Source organism: Neovison vison, chromosome 3 (genome assembly GCF_020171115.1).
Source record: "Neovison vison isolate M4711 chromosome 3, ASM_NN_V1, whole genome shotgun sequence".
NCBI lineage: Eukaryota > Metazoa > Chordata > Mammalia > Carnivora > Mustelidae > Neogale > Neogale vison.
In genome coordinates this window covers 746,078-771,225 of record NC_058093.1, presented here as the reverse complement: position 1 = coordinate 771,225, position 25,148 = coordinate 746,078, and the positions used below count along the sequence as shown (strand labels likewise).

The 25,148-nt window shown below is 38.8% G+C and overlaps 1 protein-coding gene across 1 annotated transcript in view; it reads left to right on the top strand.

Moving 5' to 3' along the window:
* CALCRL (calcitonin receptor like receptor) overlaps window positions 1-24,189 on the top strand; it is a 93,946-nt gene extending 69,757 nt beyond the window's left edge. Inside the window, exons 10-16 of the mRNA XM_044241121.1 lie at window positions 8,082-8,208; window positions 11,106-11,259; window positions 13,109-13,169; window positions 13,254-13,320; window positions 17,416-17,634; window positions 17,787-17,828; window positions 21,076-24,189. Of these exons, the coding sequence (XP_044097056.1) occupies window positions 8,082-8,208; window positions 11,106-11,259; window positions 13,109-13,169; window positions 13,254-13,320; window positions 17,416-17,634; window positions 17,787-17,828; window positions 21,076-21,291 (886 nt within the window). The 3' untranslated portion in view covers window positions 21,292-24,189. The remainder of the gene's footprint in view (window positions 1-8,081; window positions 8,209-11,105; window positions 11,260-13,108; window positions 13,170-13,253; window positions 13,321-17,415; window positions 17,635-17,786; window positions 17,829-21,075) is intronic.
* Window positions 24,190-25,148: the final 959 nt, after the last annotated feature.

The window sequence follows — 25,148 nt, the reverse complement described above, 5'->3', positions numbered from 1 at the left end:
CTCTGGACACATTCCTGACAGATACCACCTCTGTCTTTCACCTCCTGTGCGGCAAGTTCTTTTATTTCTGTAATCCTGAATTTCCCATCTTATTCTTTTTTTTTTTTTTAAAGATTATTTATTTGACAGAGAGAGATCACAAGTAGGCAGAGAGGCAGGCAGAGAGAGAGGAGGAAGCAGGCTCCCTGCTGAGCAGAGAGCCCGATGCGGGGCTCGATCCCAGGACCCTGAGATCATGACCTGAGCCGAAGGCAGCGGCCTAACCCACTGAGCCACCCAGGCGCCCCTCACATCTTATTCTATCAGTATTTATGTCATAGATTCGGCATAAAGTCTAACATAGTAAATATTCAGTGTTAAGTGGAATGTCTAATTTGGAAATGTCTATTACTGGTATAGTTATCACTCTTCCTTATTAGTCCATTAAAATGTTTTTATGTAAATATTCAGCCCTGCTAGGTGCACTATACCAGTGGGCACTTTAAAAAACAAAATTAAAAACACAATTTATAAAAAAAATTGTTATAATTTTCACCTAGGAAAATAAGTAAACAGTTAACGAAAAATTTTATTAAAGTTATTAATATAATTATATCAGAAAATTGTGCTTCATTAAACTAGTCAAAAATAATAAAGCTCTTTATGCCCATAAGATACCATCTGGCTTATTCAGGACTTAAAACCATAGTGATGAATCTGTAACCTTTGATTCTAAGACACTTACTTCTACTATATACTCCTCAAAACCGTCTACCACAACAGTCGAGGCTGCCGTCTACTGAAAACAACCGTCCACGACCAGCAAGTGATGGAAAGAACATCACAAACTCAGTGCCATGGCAGCACAAATCATCTGTGCTTTCCTTTTTTTAGACACATTCCAGGGCTTAGCCTAGGGCTTTGCTCATAGTAGGCTCTTAATACATTTTTGAGGAATGAAAGACATAGAGCGACTTGGAAGCTTATTTCTAAGACTGACTTTCCCATGACTTATCTATGACCTTGGACAAGTCCCTTGAGTTTGGCCTTTGTTGTCTCCATCAACAAAGAAAGGAATTAGAGCATGACTCCTTAAAATTCCAATCAGGAGGAGGATCTGTATAAAACGATATAGGGTACTCTGTAGCTGGACTGCCGGAAGATACAGATTGCCTCGGAAGATGCTGAATTGAAGGGTTAACAGTCAAGAGCTCTAGAAATTTTAGCTTTCTTCCCACCAACCTGGAAGCATCCTGTAGGAGTTGATGTTTCACATGAAATCACTGTGTACTGAAAAGCTACCAGTATCTCTTTACTGCTTCTTGCTCCAATTCCCCAGAATGCAGTCACTCTTGCTTCATCTTTGGTAGAGGTAACATTTTTTTGTGGGTCTGTTAATCTGGGGCTACTGACCTATCCTAATAAAAACCAAGAACCAAACAAAACAGTTGATTTAGGGTGCTGTTTGTCATGTTTATATAGACAGAGAAAAGTCTCCTACTCATCCATGCTTTAAATTAGAAACAGAGATCTCAAAACATTATTTACCAGATATACTTCAGTTTTATATTAGGGCCAATTAAAGGAAAGAATCAGAGTGGGAGATAAAAAGAAAAGGAACTGAAAGGGAGGGTAACAGACAGAGCTTTGGGATTTGCCAAGCCCTAAGAGGCAATGACTCTTACTCATAATGATCCTTAGAAAAACAAAGCACAACCCTTCAGATAAAAAAAATAAACTTTACCAGAATTAGTTATAAATTATATTTTAATTACTGTTTAAAATTGGAGAGCATAGCAAATCTGGCTCTTACTTTCAACCCAGATAAAGGGCTCCATCTTCTTGCACATAAAAGAGCACATACAACATCTGACTTGTATGGAGAAACAATGGTTCTTTTTATTTTTGACATCTTAATTGTTGTCATCTTTTAGACACTGATTCCAAGTAATTTCAAAGCCACATTGCGTATTTGCAACTATATAGACAATGATGTCATGGTTAGGTAGTTGAGATAGTTTTAAATAAAATTCAACAAAAATCTATCCAGTTGATAGGCTAAACTTCCTTAATAAAATAATCCTTTGATGCTTATATTTCTGCTTTTCAGGACAGGTGACTCACGCTCACCTTTTTTCTCAGGTCAGGTCTGAACGTGCCCAGCCAACACTGCGAACGCCTCCCTCAATTCCAGTTCTTCCTCTATCTCTCCAACTAGAACCAAGTATGGTTTTCCTCTTTAAGCTACACGTTTCCTCCTGAAAACTTCATGGTTCAATCTTCAAATCAATTTTAAACAAAGCTACCTAGTCAAAGAAATCCTCCATAGCAACATAGAGAACAAAATGTCTTAACTCTATAAACCATACCCTGATGTTTTTGTGTTGGCAAATTAGAACTTTCACTTCCCTAAGTTGTTGAAAACCGGGCAAATCTGCCATCAGAGGTTGGACAGTGGCCGAGTTCAGAAACAGTCAGCAGGCGGCCCTGAATCACAGGCTCAGGGCTACCGGCGGTGTCTGGGCGTTCTCAGCTCGTTGGCACGCGTCAGTCCTTGGAGGCACATTTCATTCCTCTCTGCATCCCAGGCTTCCTTCGACCTAACATTGAATATTGGTTAATTCACCATAATTTTTCATGTAACATTTTATTAGATCATACTCAGTCTATTTCCAAATTAATGAATGTTGACCCATGTGCTGAATGTCTATCCCCTCAAACGAAACATGGTGAGAACGGAAAAGTCTTAGTTGGAAAGCTTCTCAGAAACGCTCGCTGGGTTATGTAATAAAGCACTGTAATTCTGCATTCGTGTCCCAGCCGAGTAGGGCGAGAGAGCAGAACTAACGGATTTACTCTAACCAAAACCACTTCCGCTACAATGTAACCGCTGTCGCCGGTTTGCGGTGAAGAGTCCCAAGTATGGAAATATAAAGTGAATAACTGAATTAAAGATTTTGGACTTATTTTAAACAGCAAATTTATTATTTAAAGCTATAACTGAATGGCAAAGGTTAGATATTTCTGTTAATCTTTTTTGATAAATATGCAACTTCTTTGTAAGTGTAATCTATTTTGTTGAGCAAGTTGAAACATAAGTGCTATTTAAGCATAACTACATTTTCATGGGAACAGAATGACAAATCCTTTTAAGAAAACAAATGATCCATTGCTGGAGGTTAAAAGGATCGTCATTGGAATGGATTAAAACTTCATGATTTGAACTAGAGAATAAATACTATTCCTTTGCCCTCCTCAAAGTCATAATGTATGTTGCAACTGGGTTTTCTACTCTTGTGGGCATAGTTTATTTTGCTAGACTGTGCCCACAGACATGACTGCAGAAGAGGAGAAACCACAGTCCGTCCTCCGACCTGCCGCGTCCTCGTAGTAGTTCGGGAAGACAGAACCCGGGAGTGACGGGACAGTATTCTGCCAGCATGTGCTGCCGGAACATTAAAATGTAACACCAATGAGTACGAGCTCTATAATCAACAAGTCTTTTCGTAAATTATGCTCCTCAATTTTCTTCATCTTAGAATAGGGGGAAAAATAGTGTGGAGTCTTGCCTATGTCTTTCCTCACATCGTTCTTTGTGCCCTGTAAAAACTCTAAGCTCATTTTTTTTTTTGCAATGCTTTTCTCCCCTATCTTCTCCTGTTTCAGTTCTATCTTGAGTCTCCCCTCTGCCTACAGTCTTTATTTCTTAATCCTATTTTAATTAGTAAAAAGCATATAACACTATCAGGAATTACATGATGTAACTTGTCTATTTATCCCCTACTGCCACGTGAATGACATCTATAATATTCACAAGTGTTTCCTCAAAATCTAGAAATAGTGTACAACGTATTACTTATGCATCAATAGTTATAGTGATTAAATTAATATTAAAAGAGACAAAAACCTTACATTTTCTTAAAATGCAACATTCAAATTCAGCAGATGACTTAATAGGGTTGTAATCTGGAGCAACGTACTTACATTTTACATTTTACTAATGACGCTTCAAGGGATTATTATATGACCTCATGAATGCGAAGCACTTACCTCTGTGTCTGGGATATTCTAAAAGCTCAGTAAATGGTGGCAGCTATTATTACGAATTTTATCTCTGAAACTTGGGGGAGTGTAAGAGTCACAGGTATTCAGAAAGCCCGTTTCTTCCCTTGGTTTCCTGCCCATTAGAAGGCCAGGGAGAGCTGTCGCGTCGGGCAGCTCACACGAGAAAGCCGTTTGGCCCCAGGAAGGGCCCCCGTCTGCTCCTTGCGCAGCCCGTACCCATCAGCTGTGCTCCGGGCGGAGCCGGGGAGCCGCGGAAGGCAGGGGTGGGGCAGGAGGGAGTGTGGCTGAGCAGGAGCAACCACCTCCCGCCAGGACCTGCGCTGACCGCCTCGGCTGACACTCTTGTCCTCTCTGACCGCATCAAGAGGGTCGCCGGCAGCCTCGGAGGAGCCGTCGGGAGAGCTCGTATCTACCCCAGGTCACACCTAACGCGGTGAACCCGTCGACTCAGGGTCCCCTTGGGTAGGCAGGAGGTGGCCGCACTGCGTTTCCTTGTGACACGTGGCCTGCTTTCGGCCCGCTCTTCGGGCAGTGTTCCCTCCGGCACGAGCTGTCCTCCCGATGCGTGCCTGGTGCTGTCTTGGGCACTAGATCCGCTACACCAGCCTAAGAAAGCAGGACTCGGTAGCCTGGGCAGTTTCTGCATTGCTTGTATTTGCTCTTTTTGTCCTTGGTTTTGCTCAGGACTAGTACTGAGTGAACGTACTCTGGAAATCTCTACCTCACACCCAAATGGGAAACAAAGGCAAGTATTTTGCTCATGTTGTGGCAGAATCTTGAATATGGAGCCGCATAATACTTGGGGCCTGTATGAGGTACCCGGGTGGCACGGTCGGTTAAGGTCCTACTCTTGATTTCAGCTCAAGACGTGATGTCAGATGGCACGTCGGAGCCCTGCGTTGGGCTCCGGGCTCGGCGGGAGCCGCTTGAGATGGTCCCTCTCCCTGTCTCTTTGTCGTCCCCCCCCATGTGCTTACTCTGTGTTTCTCAAACGAGTAAGTCTTTTAGACCTGGGCCGGTGTGATAGGGAAAGCGGTGATGTGAGGACAGCTCTGGGAGGGATGAAAGTCCTTGGAAAACAACTCAGTTTACTTTATCTATCGCCCTTCATCATAGGAAACTGTCCTTCCAATGCTAAATTCTTTTGCTTTGTCACAAAAAGATAGCAATTCACTGTTTCGTTGTGCTACGTAAATTATAGACCGCTTTAGATTACAAAGCTGAACCTTGCTGCTACTTCATTATTTCTGAGAGGAAAACCTTAGAGAACTTGACAGAAATCAGCCATTCGATAACTATGTTAAACAAAACAATAACACGTATTTAACACTCACTTAACACGGTGGAGATAGTATGCTGAGCAGTAGACATGGTTAATCTCACTTCACCTGACGGCCAGTCCTAGGAAGTCCCATTGTTTTCCCTGTTTTACAGATGCAGAAACTAAGGATTAGAGTTTCCCAATAACTTTCCCGAAGTCATGTGTCCGGAGTTAACGTAGTTCAGATGCAGGCTCAGGCCCATTTCGAAACCCTCTTTGAGGGAGCGTCCGACCAGATGCTACCCTCACCCAGCTGGTCCGAAAGGGAATGGGACCGGGTGGAGGCCTTACACGCGGAGACTGACGGACCGCCGCCGCGCTTACGTTCGCTGCCTCTGCCACTCTGCTTGTCCACCTGCATACCGAGACAGTGTTCTAGAATAATTGTATGTAAAAATATGAAGTGGAGACAATCCAAACCCACAAACCACATTTCTATTCTGTGGTTATGCTCGGTAGAAAGAAGTATTATAACTCCTAAAGAAAGCAGAGAGCTTTTTGTAAAACATTCTCCAGGTGTATAAAACAATTGTTTTAATATTTTGAGTAAAATAAGTACATTTTAAAACTTAAGAGTAGGTGAAACTGGCTTCAGGTTAACATCTGAAAAAAATACCTGGGTATTTTTAGGTTTTTATTAAACAAACCAATGTGTTTATTACCAAGCTCATATTTTGGTTTCCACTTACCAATTGGTTTCATTCTTACTGATGAACTTACATGTCTTAATGAATATGTTTAGAGAAAAACAACATGCATAACTAGAAAAATTTGAGCATTTTTACCATTAGACATTGATAGAAAACGTATGTCAGATAGCATCTGTCTGCATTTAAGTTGCACAGAACCTAGAGGAAGTTGGAAGAAACCAAAACAATAGCCCACAGGCTAACATTATAGATAGCCTGACACACACAACACAAAGTCAGTCTGTTTTGCAATGGTTTAGTTCGACACAACCATACGAACAGCTAAAGTTGGAAAGCTTCTCAGAAACGCTCGCTGGGTTATGTAATAAAGCACTGTAATTCTGCATTCGTGTCCCAGCCGAGTAGGGCGAGAGAGCAGAACTAACGGATTTACTCTAACCAAAACCACTTCCGCTACAATGTAACCGCTGTCGCCGGTTTGCGGTGGAGTCCCAAGTATGGAAATATAAAGTGAATAACCGAATTAAAGATTTTGGACTTATTTTAAACAGCAAATTTATTATTTAAAGCTATAACTGAATGGCAGTTCAATTTTAGATTGAACTAAAATAGTAGAAAATGGAAGGTAGAAAAAAACCCAGTGCAACAGCAAGGTCCGCAGGTCACTTCCAACTTGTAAAGAAACAGTAAGCAATGAAGGTAAGGACCCTAATCCACCTCCTCAATGGTAGGGCCAGACCCAGAGCCCCCTTTGGGGGCCTGAGCCCCAAAACCGCCGGCCCCAGGGCCACCCGCCCCCTGGTACAGTCCAGTGATGATGGGGTTACACAACTGCTCCAGCTCCTTCCTCTTGTGCTCAAACGCATCCTTCTCGGCCAGGGTGTTGGCGTCCAGCCAGGAAATCACCTCCTGGCACTTGTCCAGCACCTTCTTGTCCGCCTCGCTGATCTTCCGCTTGAGACCCTCATCGTCCACGGCACTGTTCATGTTGAAGGCGTCGGACTCCAGGGCGTTCTTGGCAGACACCCTCTCGCGCTGCACCTCATCCTCGGCCTTGTACTTCTCCGCCTCCTCCTCCAGGGCTTCTAAAGCAGGAGTATTTAGTCTGCATTATACAGGCTAGATTATCTACGTTGACCGTATTAGTCAGATGATTTTCTAAAGCCCTCAAAATGGACTCTATTTCTGTATTCTGAAATGATTCCATGAATCTTCTTCAGTATTTGCTTTTTACATTAAATATTTTACTTACAATAAGATTTCATTTTTTATTTTAAAACTTTGCCCATAATATGGCATTGTTTTGGCCTTCAAAGGGGAAGATGCAGTATATCCATTTACCACAGAGTAAGAGAGTAAAAAGCAGGTTTTTTTTTTTTTTTGGCTAGTGAACCTATGATAACTACATCTTTAGAAGAGCATAGATGCCAGCAGCTCATTTTTTAAGTCCTTAACATTCAAACCAGATTGAGGTGGGAGGAGGTCATCAGAAAAGTGGGAATTCTGAGAGGAGCAGAAATACAGACTATCAGAGAGGAGAAAAGGAAGCGTAACTGTACACAAAAAGTTAAAATTGGGGCGCCTGGGTGGCTCAGTGGGTTAAGCCGCTGCCTTCGGCTCAGGTCATGATCTCAGGGTCCTGGGATCGAGTCCCGCATCGGGCTCTCTGCTCAGCAAAGGAGCCTGCTTCCTCCTCTCTCTCTCTGCCTGCCTCTCTGCCTACTTGTGATCTCTCTCTGTCAAATAAATAAATAAAATCTTTAAAAAAAAAAAAAAAAAAAAGTTAAAATTGTTTTCAACGAACTACAGTTAGCATTTAATCTTACTTATTTTTCTTAATGTTTTATTTATGTATTTGACAGACAGATCACAAGTAGGCAGAGAGGCAGAGAGAGAGAGGGAAGCAGGCTCCCCACTGAGCAGAGAGCCCGATGCGGGGCTCGATCCCAGGACCCTGAGATCATGACCTGAGCCGAAGGCAGAGACTTAACCCACTGAGCCACCCAGGCGCCGTCTTTGAATGATTATTAATAAAAATAAAATATTTGGTTTCTCTTGCCTTTTAGGAGCCTAAGTTGCCAAAGGATTACCTTGCACAAAAATCTGTTTTTCTCCTTCGTTTGTAACTCTGTTGTAACCATCATTCACCTCACGGCAGTGGCCAACAACCAGGCTTTAGTGGCCACAAATCCTGTAAGTAAAATGAGGTTGTGCCTCTAGGTTCAAGAGGTTAGAGGGAAAGAAGTGTGAGAGGTGGTGAGAGCCGGGTAGCGGGCAGTGGGTCCTCATTTACGTAAATGTGTGAAGCACCGTGCGTGTATTTGAGGTCAGGCATCTGAGAGTAATGTGTCTCTACTCTAATCTATGAAGGCAAATACATCTCAATCTTTCCAAGCTATGGAGGTTGAATACCAGAAGGAGGAAAACATTTCTTGCTTCAGTTATTTATACGCGCTGTACATCTTCACCTCGTTTTATGCTGGAGTCCTCCTGCTGGTGGGACATAAGGGCTTATGAACACGTAACATTGACTCCATAGAATTTAAAAAATCAATCAAAACAATTAGCTACAGATGTGAGAAAACACAAGGCATGAAAATAGAAAGATTTTAATTAAATTATATATTTGGGGTCAAGTGACTTTAAATAGTTAATGAAGCCGGGGAAAATGAATTGTACATCCCCTATGTAATGTTAAAGTGTCTTAACATGGTTTAAAGGACTCTACCAGGTCCTGGTATCTCAGCAAATATTAATAAATTATTTCCTTATAATCCCTTTGGAAGCACAATTTGTTTTTTCTTTTGAATTTTTTTTTTTTAACTGAAGCATAGTTCACACACACTGTTACATGAGCTTCAGGCGTACCGCCGAGTGATTCGACAGCTCCGGACGCTTGCTCACCACGAGTGTAGCTACTCTTGACCCATCGCCGGCCCAGGATCCTGACTGTGATCTCTGTGCTGTGTCCTCCATTCCCACGATTCACTCACTCCGTGACCGGAAGCCTGGATCTCCCACTCCCCTTTACCCACTTTGCCCATCTCCTGCTCCCCTACCCACCTTCCCTGGTAACCGTACATAGTTTGTTCTTTGTATTTTCGGGTCTGTTTCCAGAAGCACCATTTTTAGGCTGAGTATCAAAAGATACATAAAAATAAGTACAGAGACTGTCATAATACAGAAGCCATATTTTAAAACATAAGCTAAAATTTACTTATATAAATGTATATATTTTATGCAAGCTATATGCATATGTGAGCTGTATCTAAAGTATCTGCATAAATAACAAACATATTTCCAAGTATTTAAAATAATCTGTTTCCTCATGTTTACAGTATCCACACTACAGTTTTGGATATGGATTTGTGGAAGAGTGTGTATATATGGTGTCCATAAAGTAGTTTTTTTTAAAGATTAATTTATCTAGTTAATGAAATCACGGAAGGGAAGGAATTTTCACTCAGTGGGTCAATAAACAATACTTTCCTATGTGTTTTACGTGTGTTTTAGGGTAATTTCCAAAATCCTAAAATTCCCTGCATTGTTTGCACATGTGTATCCGGATTGCTTAATCTCGTGTATGGTCCACTCCAGTGTCACTGGGGGAGGAAACACCCTGGGATAGAATTAGCAACATAAAAAAACGGGCTGATGACCTACCGCTTTAGAGCAATTTTCTCTAGAGCAACGAGATCAGACGTTTTGCCATGAAGCTGCAGGACAAGAGATTCCAAGGCTCACATTTAGATAAAAGGATCTTGTGTTTAACATACAAATTGCAAGCTGTAATATATTTTTAATATATTCTTGGAAAATTTATTATGTTTGTTTATATCAGCAATGCCCTTCATAAAAACACTTTTCTGAAGCACGTTTTAAGTTATTTTTATCATAGTGGCTTACAGATACATTTTTTACATGAAATCAGGAGTAAGAAGCTGAATTAGATATGCATGCCTAAAAACTGTTTCTAAATAAAAATGTTTCTAGATAAACATCTGAAGCAGAAGTCTGTTATTTCTATATAATATAGCTGAATAACTCATTTTTACCCTTGAGAAGAAAGACTTTGTTACTATAACGTGATATTTGACATCAAGGTACTGAAAGTTTAAGGTCATGCCAATGTGTTTAAGGGAAGAACAGGTTTTATAAATGTTCTACAGCAGAAGGCTTGTGTGTCATCATGAAAACAAACTCGGAGTTACAAGACTTGTGTTCAGGGTATAGCTTTGATTGAGGGTGTGCGAATATTAGCAAATCACTTAACTTCTCAGTTTTCTACCTGTAGAATATGTGATGATAAATTATGCCACACAGAATTCAAGATTAAATAAAATAACATATTAAAAATATTTTAAACTAACTAGCGTATCTCCCTTCCAATTTTCTTTTTAGTGGAAAAATATTTATTTCACAAATAATGATAATTGCCTCTAAATATTTATTGACCAGACTAGAGCCATTGGGAGTAACTGGCCACATATTTCTGAGAGAGTTTTAAGTTTATTCTCATCTCTAAGGAAGCAAAATATCTCTTACTCCTTCATGCTTATTTTACCCTGTATTGGAAGCTTCCTCTTCCGATCTCTTGAATAGAGAAGAGAAAGTGGATATCTCAGGAAAAGAGGAAGGAAACCATAACTTTTTCTTCTTTTTACTTACATGAAATCATCAACCTCATATATGAATAATATAAAATATGAGCCCATTAGGTAATTATTTACTAAGTAATTGCATTGGTGGCAGTAATATGGAAGACCTATTATTTTCTATTATTGACCATTTTTCATTTAAAATTGTATTTGGAAAATACACATCCATTAGCTGTAGTAAATTTGGAATTTACACATTTCCTGGGAGGTATACCATTATAAATCTTTAGAGTCAGTGTTTAAAAACTTTAGAAGCCCCATCAGATCAGGACGAAGACTGGCATTTTGCAAATCAGAATCGTTAGTATATAAGATTTCGCAGAGAGGAGAGAAAGTTCCATGTTTCTATGTAACTAACCTAAACTAGACCATTGCTTTACATGTGAATTCATGAACAACTAAATATTGATGGCTTTCTTTTTTTTCTCACAGGTCAGTTGTAAAGTGTCTCAGTTCATTCATCTTTACCTAATGGGCTGTAACTACTTTTGGATGCTCTGTGAAGGCATTTACCTACACACACTCATTGTGGTGGCTGTGTTCGCAGAGAAGCAGCACTTGATGTGGTATTATTTTCTGGGCTGGGGTAAGTGCCATTACGGGTATCTGCTGACTCACTTTTTTTTTTTTTTTTGAAGATTTTATTTATTTATCTGACAGAGAGAGATCACAAGTAGGCAGAGAGGCAGCAGAGAGAGAGGAGGAAGCAGGCTCCCTGCTGAGCAGAGAGCCCGATGAGGGACTCGATCCCAGGACCCTGAGATCATGACCTGAGCCGAAGACAGCGGCTTAACCCACTGAGCCACCCAGGCGCCCCTGCTGACTCACTTTTTAAGAAAGCTCTTAGGGGATGCAGAGCTCCTTTGTGACAAAAATGTACTTATTATTAATAATTCTTAAACAACATCAGGTGATTAACCTTTGCTTATTGCTGTAAATTGAAATATTTAAACAAAGAACCAGTGACTCATTGTTTTCACAGTCGCAGGTCAATAATATGATGTTGTTGGGGTTTTTTCTATTTAGTCTCCCAGTGTGTATCTTGGCTGTGTGTGCAGTGGCTAACACGATAGAACTGGAATCACGAATTGGGGATCTAGTCTTCATACTGTTTGACTCTCCTTTTTCCTTTGTCCAAAATGAGGGCATTTGGCTTAGCCAGCTTTGAAATTCCAGTCAAAAAAAGTTTGTTTTTTTTTTAAATGTCATTTTATCTTAAGAACAGAGGGAGCAGTAATTGAATAAAGGCACACAAAAGATCTATTTTTCCACACAAGCTTCTGACATAATATTATTTGCAATGCAAATGATACACTTTTAACATATTTTTCCCCTGTTCTTTCAGTTTTACTTTTAATTCAAGTTAGTTAACACACAGCATTATATTAGCTCCTGGGTACGACGTAGCGGCTCGTCCCGTACATCCCCCTGCCCCTGCACTCCTGGGTCCCGCACCTGTGTCAGCCAACCCCGGCCTCTCCTCTGGGAACCGTCGGTTTGTTCTCTGTGATTAAGAGACTGTTCTTGATTTGTGCCTCTAGTCTATTTTTAAAAACAACCAAAATAATTCAAAATACGAAATGCTGAAAATGAATTCAGCTGGACTGGTTTCCAGAAACATGATTGAAATTACACTCATCTCTCATGTGTCCGTCTACCTATCTACCCGGCAGCTGCAGGTACAGAAGGATGCGCACACGCTTCAGCATATGCAGCGCACTTGTACAGCTCATCTTCATAAACATTTCTTCAGGGGCGCCTGGGGGGCTCAGTGGGTTAAGCCTCTGCCTTCGGCTCAGGTCATGGTCTCAGGGTCCTGGGATCGAGGCCCGCATCGGGCTCTCTGCTCGGCAGGGAGCCTGCTTCCCCCCCACACCCCTGCCCCACACCCCACCTGCCTCTCTGCCTATTTGGGATCTCTGTCTGTCAAATAAATAAATAAAATATTAAAAAAAAAAACCAAAAAGCATTTTTTCATTTTATGTTGGAAAGATCTGATTTAGAACACTAAAAACATGAAAAACACCTAATACATAAACCCTCCCTCTCACTTGATCCGTCTGACCTTCATCCACGTCAGACCATCAACCGAGCAAATGCTGGCCAATCCGTATCATAGAAAATACACCTGACTTCTTCTAAGCCTTGGGGCTTAAACAGCACATTTACGGACTTAGGTTCTGAAATGCATGGATTCAAAATGACTTCTATTAGAAGAAAACACACAGAAGACACACAAACCTGGATATATAAATACCTGATATTTGCCATATTTACTGCTTGACTATGCAGGTAATATTTACTCATTAAGCGCCTAGTGACCAGTTACTTTTGCTCCCGGAGTCCTCTGAGATGCGTGTTTTGTGACCACATTATAGGAATTGCATCTACAGAGAAAGTTGCCTGTTAATTTTCTTTTTGTTTGATATTTACAGGATTCCCACTGATCCCTGCTTGTATACATGCTGTTGCGAGAAGCTTATATTACAATGACAAGTAAGATAATCTCTCTTTCTGATTTCTACTGGAACTAAGTAAAATGAAAATCTTCAACATAATTTTGCTGTTTTTCCCCCCAAGCTGCTGGATCAGTTCTGATACCCATCTCCTCTACATTATCCATGGTCCGATTTGTGCTGCATTACTGGTATGTAACGAAAATTTCCCTTGTTTCATCATTGTTCACATTTCAACTTTATTTCCTGAATCATCGGGCCTGTGGTATCCTTCAGGATCCTGGTGGACGTAAATGACATGCTCGCAGTGTTTAATTGAAGAGAGTTTAATGAAGATGTTAATTTGAAGTGTTGGCAGGAAGAGGGAAGGAGCTAATTTGTCGGAACGGCCAGGCACCAGGGACCGGCCGCAGGAAGCTCTTAATGGCTCTAGACCTAAGGAGAGGACACAACGGCGTTGTGGGGTTTGGGCTGGTGCTGGGAGGTCTGGCCTGAGCAGGGAATCACAGCTGCTGCCCAGACCACAGCCCGGCAGGGAAGAGGAAGGAAGAATTACTCAGACTATTCCCTTCCCTGATTGCTCGGTTCTTCCCTTCGGCCAACACAGCAAATGTCAGAAAGCAAGAAGCCTGGGCAGGGGTGCAGTCCTTTGTGGTGCCTCCGAGCTCGCTGGGACACAGAGCAGAGCAGAGAAGGACAGAGGAGAGATCTAGTGGGAGCGAGTGGCAAACGGGAAAAACCACACACCTATGTTGGTGATAAGAGTAACAGTCCAATTAAAAAAAGACCTTAATTTGGAAAAAGAAGTTATTGTTTCATTATGATACTGATCATCACTCAATGTGAATACACCCATCGGGCACTTTTAATTATGGTTACAGAGAAGCGGAAGTCACGTTCAACGCTCGTATTACGTTGTGTCTGTGGGGAAATAAATTCATGCACATTAACATGTTTTTTTTTTTTCATAAAGCCTTAGAGACCAGAATGCAATTACTGCCCAAGATTGTAATTACAGCTGATACTCAGTTGTACAGAGACACATAAAGGTGTTACGTTTCTCAGCTAAAGTTCAGAACTTCCTAATCCTTGTTTTCAAATTCGTTTTTAGACAAAGATTCTTCTTTTATTTTACTGTATTTGCTAGTTGCAGTTTTGTGTACGATTATGTAGACGAGTGTTCGAGCCATTCTCAAAAGCATGTCACAATTAGAGAGAAACTTCTGGAGGTTGAAAGCCTGGCCTTGACTTTAGGCAATTAAACTAATCACTCTGCATTTCAAGTGCCTCATTGGTGAAATAAAGAAGATGATAATAGTGATTTTTAATCTTTTTTTTAATCATTTGTTTCAGGGGTACAGGTCTGTGATTCATCAGTCTTACACAATTCACATTTTTAACAAGGAGTCCAAGGAGTTAATAACCATAAAGGACTTAGCCTGGCATGTATAAGCCTCTCAGTGCACCTAACCTCGTTGTGTTTAACCTCTCATGCCTTTGTTGTCTCTTCTGTGATGAGGGACTAATAAGAATAGACACCACATGGGCCATTGTAAGGGTTAAGTGAGATCTACCTTATCAACACAGTGCCTCGAATATAATAAACTCTCCCCAAAAATGCCTTAAAAAGTTTCTTGTAATTTCTACATGATACTACGATTCTGCTCTGAGGACTGTTCAAGGAAATAAGAAACACTGTTTGGGCCACCCAGGAGCTTACAGAACAAATACGAGGCAAAATGTTCCTACAGGAGACCTGACCGATTCTTCAGAGGGCGGTGCGAATGCCCACACCAGAGAGGTTCAGGGAATTAAGTAACGGCACCCGGCAAATGCCATGTGGAATCGCACTCGCGTCGCCCGTGGAAAGGTCCCGCCACGCGGCTTCTGGAAGGGCAGCGTAGACGGGACAGTTGACAGTGGGACATCACACAGAGATACAACCCCCCGAGCCGCTCCGCAAGAAAGAAAGTGAAAATCCACATTCTTTGCATAAAACATTTTCCATTTTCTTGGCTTAAACAAAGAACAGGAGCCTATTTTTCTAACAGCATAAATTGTTCCGTCTTTGTTTAGGTTCTAGGGCTCTTCACTGGTTCTGGCCAATTCCAAGGTCTTGGGAGGGGCCTCAGCAATTGTTTATATGGTCACATGCTTAAGTACAACTTTTATAAATAAAATATTTCAAGCTCAATCCGTTTCTTTCCACTCAGACTTCCCCTGTCTTATTTCCTCTTGAGCAGGACGGTATTCAAGCAGCTGCAGCACTTTTGAGCTCTTGCCAAAGGGAAGTTGAGAGAGGATACGTTGAATTTGTGTTCAGTGAGGGATTTGTAAGTCAGTCCGGTGCATGGGTAAGGGGTGGCTGGCTGTTCAGTGAGGGATTTGTAAGTCAGTCCGGGGTGGCTTCTAGGAACCCTCCAGCAGTCGCTGTGCTGGGGTACGCCGCTTCCTTTCATGACCCAAGTGTGGTATCATGACATGAAAATGTCCTGTGGTGCCTACCAGTTACGTGATCTTTATGATACTGGAGCAAAACCAGGTTTCTTTTCTTCCCCTTAACTAGTTTTGCTCTAAGATACATGAAATTCAGATACAGTTCATCTGAAATTTGAAATTTTCCTTCCATTCCTATTCAACATAAATGGAAGTATTTACCTACAATAAAGGGGGACGACTTCGCAGTTTCACATTTTAACATCAGATTTGTCATTTTGGAAAAGCACTTTGCATTTAGAGATTTTCAAAGAATGAGCATCTAAATTGCAACATTTCTACTGATTTTATAATTTATGCATGTAAGGATTATAAAATATTTTATATTTTAAATTTATAAGCTGATGAAAGGGCGTTATTATATTTTTTTTCCTTGGGCTGGTAGTAATTTCCATTTAGTCAAAACTTTAAAACAGCCATGAGTGCTTAGGAAGGGACTATAATAGGACGGGCAGGAGGGCAGCTGGTGTCTCGTCATGTTTCATTCCTGCACCTGTCGAAACGGCTTATTCTGCTTTTGTCTTCAGCAGAGACATTCCTGCGCCTACAACCATGTTACTTTTCATAGATGTGTTTCCATCGGGATTGAAGTGAATTTGGGAGCATATGTTCCATTAGATTCTCCAAGAATAGTAGTGGAATATTTTAATGCCCAGTTATTTTCATAATACGTGCCTTAAATCAGCAACTCTATGTTATTTATTCATTGTTTTCTATATTAAATGAGGTGTTATCTTTATTATTCCAATTTACTGAGGTAAGCAGCTATAAATTACCTACAGCATGCAGTTCAAAAGTTTTAGATTATTAAAGCACAGATTCTAGAAGTCAGGGTGAAGAATAAGCAAAGAGGATATAGTATAATAATGGAAGAGCCCAGAGGGGGTATTCCGGAGTTAACAGCCACAGTCTGATGGAAGATGCAAAATACGGGCACAGAGAGAAGGAGCAGCATGACAGGTCTGGACTTGGATAAACGTAAGACAGCGGTGCTCACGGTGAGAGGGCGCGAGACGTAGGAAAGCAGACTGTTTCCGAGGAACTTAGTTACCCACCTTATAACGCTGACGTTTCTAACTCCCTTTCAAAGAGAATGATTTCTATCAAGGAAAGATTTAACACACAGTAAATGTAATTAAAGAGTGTAACTCACAGGAAGCCCCATGGGAGGCCAAAACTGTTAACTCGAGAACGATCTAGGTTGAACCTGACCTGGTAGGTGTGTGCTCGGCCTCCTTGGAAGGATCAAGCAGCTTACGGAGCTATCTCGGGCAGTGGTGAGGGTTACTGTCGCAAAAAGAATCACAGGAAGGAGAAACCAAAAAAACCGAAAATGATTATTATGGTATGATACATACGTGGAAAGTACTAATGTGGACAATGATGCAGAGGAGGCACTTGAAAATTAGCATTTGTTGTAAACAATTCTTTGTTTCAGCTGAAAATGTTCAAAGACTTAGTTTTTGGATCATTGCAAACTTTGAAAAAAACTGCATAAGAAAATGAACGGAGAAAAACTCTCAGGTGTTCCTTAACTGAATGTGTCCCACAATAATTCCACCATAAATTCTATTTTTGTAAAACCTAAGTCCATTAACACTGATGTGCTTGTTCAATTAATAAATCACAATTCTAGAAACACAAATTAACGTATTAGGTGTGTATTCTCTGCAGGAGAACATATTCGTGTACATTGAAAATAATCTATGACTTATAAAATCAAAGAATCCTTCAAAATGCTTAATATTAAATATGAAGTGATTTTCAATATGCCATTTCATTTTTTTCAGGTGAATCTCTTTTTCCTACTGAATATTGTACGTGTCCTCATTACCAAGTTAAAAGTCACTCACCGAGCAGAGTCCAGTCTCTACATGAAGGCCGTGAGAGCAACACTCATCCTGGTGCCGTTGCTCGGCATCGAGTTCGTGCTGATTCCGTGGCGGCCGGAAGGGAGGGTTGCAGAGGAGATCTATGACTACATCATGCACATCCTTATGCACTACCAGGTGGGGTACTCTTCAATCAGGAAGGCAGCTTGCGAAATTTGGTATTAAATTGCTCATAGCTTTGGTTTAGTTTGACTATGTATGTAGCAAGTTAGTTACAAACAATGTATCTTTTCCATTTGGAATCAGAAAATTCTATTTTTCTTTTACAGGGTCTTTTGGTTTCTACAATTTTCTGTTTCTTTAATGGAGAGGTATGGTAATCATTTTTATTCCTTTTATCATTTTATATTTGCAATCTCTCTTTTTCTTAAAAAGAAAGACAAATTTATATTCCTTAGGGATAATTACTCCAAATTCAATTCTGATCACGAAAAAAATATAGAATCTCTTTTCATGGATGAAACTCTATTTCCCAAAGGCGTGGGTCATACTGGAGTTGAAGAGCAGGGCAAATCCAGCCTCACTTTGAAACAGTCCACCAGGGGCGCCTGGGTGGCTCAGTGGGTTGAGCGACTGCCTTTGGCTCAGATCCTGATCCTGGAGCCCCAGGATGGAGCCTCCCACTGACCTTTCTCCTCTCAAGCTCTCTCTCTCAAATAAGTAAATAAAATCTAAAAAATAAAATAAAATAGTCCATCAATGATTTCTGTCATGTAGACTTTGGCCTACATTTTGCACTAATCCCATTAAGTCTGGCTTTTTCCTAGGTACAGTGTGCTAGACAATCCTTAACCTTCTAAAACAGATACTCTAAGAGGAAATAGAATTGGCTCATTTTCATTTTCCCCCTTTCTCTGTATTTTGTTTTGCCTGGCTCACAGTGTGGTTTTGGAAAACAGTTTTATGGTGGTTACAAAAAGATTTAAAAAAATTAAACTCTGAGTTATACAGGGAGGACATGTAGTCGGTTAGAAAACTTATGAGAACAGAATGCTGGAATTTGTAACATGGCCATGTGCTCTTGGATATTTCAAGATTTTTATCCAAGGCTTTCCGAATTAGAAAGTTTCAGGTGTTTCAGAAGCTGGTGATGTGGTTTTCATGCTCAGTGGTTTGAGCTGTACTGATTTAGCTCTTTACCTTTTTTTTTTTTTTAATTTATTTTTTATTTATTTTCGGCATAACAGTATTCATTGGTTTTTTCACCACACCCAGTGCTCCATGCAATCCGTGCCCTCTCTAATACCCACCACCTGGTACCCCAACCTCCCCCCACCACTTCAGTCCCCTCAGATTGTTTTTCAGAGTCCATAGTCTTTATCTGTTTTTAATCTATTTGACAAATTTTAATCTGTTGGAGGATATTGGAAAATTCAACCAAGTTTAAAAATCTAGACAGCAACTGAGTGGGACTCAAATGCTTGGTAACTTTTATCACAAAGCTTCAGATGGGAAACGTATGAACCAGTAGGTGTAAATTTATGAGAACTAGTCCTAAAAAATCGATCAACATTAGAAATCATGTGCACATCATGAAAAACTATAAAATATGGCTTTCCTTTGCTTAATAATAGTTTATTACTTTCTCTTAGCATATAATGAAATTTCATGTTTGATTTCATTAAACTGATTTTAGAAATTTTTATTTAATTTATTTATTTATTTAGAACAGAGTCTAGAACTGTCAAACACAGCAGAAGTATCTAGATAATTGACCAAAGGTAAATTTTGTTGTAAACCTTTGAACATTTATTTAAAAAGCATACTCTAAAGCCATTCCACTTGTCATTTGCTTGTGATTGCGAAGATATTACATACACAGACATTATTTTAAATTTAGTATAGTTTAAATATGCTAATTGGAGAATTAAGAAACACATTGCTAAACCATAAAGGAAGCAGTAGTATATATATTTTTTGCAACACAAATGTATTTGTTGTCCTATAAATGCTTTTATTTCAAAGAAAATTTACAAGGATATAAATTATTTCCTTCAGATACAGTTTATATATAAATAAGCTTAAAAGTCCTGAGGTTCTGAATTTCATAAAAATATAACTTTTAAAACACATTTATTGCATTTCTAATTACATAATTTTACCTGAAATTCTAATAACTCATTCTGCATTCTAACTAAAGAAACCCATTGACTTTGTATTTGTGTCTCTCATTTTTCTATAGCTAAAACACAAGGTGACATGGTAAAACTTTGTGTTCATTTTAAGTGAGGACGTGCAGGAGAGTCTACAAGGGCTTTTGAGTGTCCCACAGAGTCCTCTCACTAAATGAGCTCCTGGAGTAGGTGTTAGTAATAGATGGCTCATAATTTGGAGTTTTCTAGATCTATTAGGCAAAAGAATGTAGACAAGTAAACCAGCCCTATTTTAGAGTTTAATACTATTTTTTACAAATGAATACAGTGAAAGGAAAGTTGAGGGATTCTACGTAACTGGTAGCAAGGTAGACAGTTATTGCATGAGTGTCTTTCTAGTGCGTGGGTTACTAGAAAATTGCTTTTAGTGATGCTCAGATTGCCTCTGAGGAAGGAGGCATAGCGTCAAAGAGCTGTAGAGAGCTTAGGGAAGACAATTCAAAACCAGACATGTTTTGGACTGACCTAGCTTAGGTCACAGGGATGTGGCTATTATACTGGTAAAGTAGGAGCTGACAGACCTACCCTGGTCTCCTCAGTCATCAGATCCCTGGAAATATCCAGGTCACCAAGTAGGAGGTGTATTTGAATATTCTCATTTCTGCTTACTGACTCAATGTGAAGAAAGCCACCTTAGTGTTTCATGCTCAATAAAACCAGAGTCACACGGCCTACCAGACGTGATCTCCAGCCCTAGAGAAGAAGAAAGTCATTAATTGTCCAATTCACCCAGTTAGAGGGGGATCCAAACATCAGAAAGGGGAGTGGTGACATTCCTAAACTTTTTCACAGGCCAATCCCATTTGTAATTACCTGTTCCACACTTTCTTTCCTCTGGGTAGTAAGCTTCAGGAGGACAAAAACCCTAAAATACCTCCTTTTTTTCCAGAATGTAGCACAATACCTAACACATGATATTCACTCAGTAAAAAGTAGTTGTTGCTTTTAATGATGATGATGAAGATTTATAGTCCCTGTATCCCTAACTTCTTTTTTTTTTATCTGTTTTCTCTTTCCTTTTGTATCTTCACTAATTGTCTTCTCATTCTATTATTAAGATACCAATATAAAATTGAATGTTACACATGCAACCTTGGAAATGGGGATCTGGATTAACTACTTATTTGACAATAATACATTCATCTGCATTATTAAAGCTTCAAAGATAAAGCATACAAAATATTAATGGGATCTAAGAGTAAAGAATAATGCAATGAATTTCCTAAATGTAAATTTCCTAATGTTACCAATTTAATTCTTTTAATTAAGAAAATAAAGCAGTATTATTCATTAACATCAATGCTTTTAAGTTTTACATAAATTATTTCATTATGCTTTTAAATACAATATATTTATTTCAGATAATGGATTGCTCTTGTCCTTCCTGTTTCTTTTTGGTTGACAGGTTCAAGCAATTCTGAAAAGAAATTGGAATCAATATAAAATCCAATTTGGTAACAGCTTTTCCCATACAGATGCTCTCCGAAGCGCGTCTTACACGGTGTCAACTATCAGTGATGGTACAGGTTACAGTCATGACTGTCCTAGCGAACACTTAAATGGAAAAAGCATCCCTGATATTGAAAATGTTGTCTTAAAACCAGAGAAGTTGTATGACTGATGATTGAGGGGGTGCTGTGTAGCAGTTTTGTGCCACTCCTAACTGAAGGGCTTGGATCCATGACTTGACAACCAGATGAACGTCTCGAATGCCACCAAGAAAACCCACACATTGATTCAGTAGTGTGTTGTTAAATATTTAACAGCTAGCTCTTTGGGAGAAAAAACTGAAACAAAAAACCCTGATTTATAATGTTTTCTAGTTTCTGTGGTGTATTCCCACCGTGGTTGATTTCAGTCCACAAATCTGACATTCCTGAATGTGAAATTGGGAAAATACAAGTACAATCAACTGTTATAGGCTGGTACGTACCAGCTCTAGGGTATCACTGCGTGAATTTACAAATAAGTAGGACTACAAAAGTTCATATACACATTGGACATGCTTCTACTCCCACTGACTCATGAGAGCTAGGTAAGGCCTCCAGACTCCAAGGGAAAACTAGCTTTTCCTTTGTTTGTTTTTGAAATCTTTATCCCATGTTCACTGATGCAGTTGATTTTTTTTTCCTCCCCAGTAAGTATTCTAGCCTTTTCTGTATTTACCCTTTCAAATGGACTGGAGAGAGAAGTAATTATTTCTGTTGGCTTATCCTTTTCTCTCCAAGAGAAGCGACTGAACAGAACTGCTACTGGCTATCCACTGGCCGGTGTAGCAGTTACAGCTGATGCCATCTGATTTTGAGATTCGATGAGTAGTTTGTAGGACGCGCAATCCTACTGTGCTATCACTAGGGAGACACCTTGGTTGATGTTACAAACAACTTGTCAGCTACTTTCCTATCTTACTACACAAGTGGGAGGGAATCAGTTTCCCTGTATTTGTAAATAGAAACTTTGCCCCTTCCGTTTCTACTGTGTAGACAAATTAGCAGTTATTTTACGTGAAGAAAGTCAGTGAAGGATTTCTAATTTTCTTGGAAGTGTTGTGAAAATAAGCTTGTAAATACTTTGCTATTCTATTTTATAGTCTTAAATCAAATGCATATAATCTAGATAAGTTTGAAAAACAAATACATAATGTAACAATGTATGCTTGTTGATATCTGATACTGTGTCTGGGCTGATTTTATAATAAAAAAGAGTCTGGAATTCTATATTTGGTAAATATTTTAAAGACAACCAGATGCCAGCATCAGAAGTTTGAGAACCAAGAGAATAGAAATATCTGTGATACAATATAAAATATTTATTAAAAAAAACTCAAGGCCACTGTTTTATTACATTAGCTTAGTTGATTCTTTAATAATTTAATAATAAGTATGTTTGACATATTTCTCCTTTTATTTTGACGAGGAACTTGCATTCTAATCCAGAAGCTTTAAAGGATTCCTACAGTAATAAATGTCAAAGTGCCACTCTTACGGTTTTTACACCAGTAAAAATATTACTTTTCTGACTCTTACTGTATAAATATATGTGGCTTTGGAAATGTTCCAGACTATTTTTTTTAAAAACACAACTAGAGGAATACTATGGATGTGTATACATCATCTACGATGCTTTAATAGAGCCGCTGTGATACTACAATACTAACAAGTCAGTGAAAGACTCAAATCTATCAGTGAGGAAGACTTGTCAGAACATTCAGGGAGTAATTAAGATGGAAGAAAACCTTGCTAATGAATTAAAGTGACATTTAAATGGGATTCATATTCCCTAGTGTTATTTTCCACTCCAATTTCTGGAAAACAAAAATGCCTTCAATTAGTAAAAGTCCATTTGAGGAGAATTCACTACGTGTATGTGTTTTCCTAGTGTGTTAATTTGTTTAAAATGGATTAAACTAATGACTTAGTAATCATAGCGTCTTTCTTAAGCTGTCAATGGATTGTGAGTTCAGAAGTCATTTGAAATTGTCCAGGAAAATCACCTAAATCAGCAAGAATTAACATATTAAATGGTCATCAATAGATCTATAATTTATCTGTGTACATGCAAAGGTTTTACTGTTAGTTTCAAATTTGTGGATTTTATAGTAACTGTCTTAAGAAGGAATTAGGCTGTCCTGGACTTGCTATTATCTAAATTATACAAAAATTCCTTTAAGTAAACTCACTTTTTTAGCTATTACTATTCAAAGACACAGATTCAAATCCTTTGCGCAATACTGTTCACGTATTTCCTCATTCTTCCAGACTGTCAAGTGTCAACCTTAAACGACGTGGAAAATGTCAGATTCTCCAAGAGCATTCTGTTCAAGTTACATGTAATTTTCCAGTAGTTTTCATTGTGCTTTTATCATATTAAGTTCAGATCAGATTTCCTTTCTGACCGAGAATCATCTACTGTAGTCTTCAAATGAAAGCATCCAATAATCACTCAGTGTTATTTTTGTACCCATATTTTTTATGAGTAATATTTTTAAATATTAGACTTTTCTAAAGCTGAAGTGCTAATTAAGATCTCCTTTATGTCTTACTTATGAAGAAAAGATAAAATCAATACTTTTTAAAAGGAAACTTTTTTGGTATCTAAAAACTAATTGGGGGAATTTCTAACCTTCAAAATGTAGATCTGCTATTTTTCTGTACTTGTGAAAGTTACATTTTAATTAAAAAGAATTCTAATCTGTCCTTTTTGTATTTTCCAGTGCATTTATTTGTAAAATGTCCAGTCTGAAACTTGTGTTTGCTCAACTGTAGTCCAGTGTACACAGAATTAGTGATAGGTGTAGTGCTGTAATTATTGCTTATAATTTTTTAAAATGTGAACTTATTTTAATTTTCTTTTCATTTTAATCGGCTAATAGAAACCACCATTTCTTTTTTCTGTAAGTCATTAACAATATATTCTGATCAATTAAAATAAGTCATGTTATATCTACTTAATGTATACCTTTATTTTTTGATTGTATGAAAATGTTAAAAGTATATGAGTTAAAGTTGATTTTCACTCATGTGTGCTGAAGTGCTGAATAATTTATAATCATAATTCTTTACAGCAGTAAAAGGAATACTACTTAAAGTCAATAACTCTACCTCTATTATTCTCTTCATAATTTTCAATAGCAAGTAAAACATTCCACAAACCAATTTTTAAAAACTATGAATTAGGAAAAAAGATTATAATCTGTTTTTCAAGCTAGAAAACTCCAAATAAACTGCAATATATTCAAATTCCTTCCTAGGCTGAAAGAAGGGAAAGGATGGCCGGACGTAGGAAAATGTACAGGGATTTTTCTCCTCTTTCCATTATATTCCATTATATAGTGTTGTTTTGAATAGCAGAAAGAAAAAGAAGGAAAGGAAGTATTTAAGGATAATTTTTTTAAAAAGAACATAATGATGACACATATTTAAAATGAAAACATGTCAAAGAATTTGTTTAGTTCATTCATTGATGGGGGACAAGATGTTACTATAATTCATGGAAGAATTTAAAATATCACACATATAGAAAAATATAAGAAATGCTGAAGTGAATTTATAAATAAATGCTTTCTTTTTAGGGCAATAAACATTTGCATTCTATTGAATAATGTGTATTTCTATGATCAAGAATAACATGCATCATGATCAGTTTTTTGCAACTAATATATCTGTAAAATAGCTCAAAATAATGAAAGGTAGAGATAACCCCAAAGAACATACTCGAAAACATTAGAAAGGACACTTTGATGACTCTAACATATATTTTGCCTATACGTTGAGAGATGCATATGCAGCATGTGCAATAAATGCTTGTACGTGTGCACACACAGACGACAGACGTGGACACGCTAATCTGAGCAGGAAGAGGGTTCAGCAATGTAGCAACCCACAGAGTAAATGTTCACAGATCAGTACTTCCCACGTAGAACTACAACAACCAGGTAGAAGCTGCAGTGAGGTAAAAAGGAGCAAATTTATAGCAGCA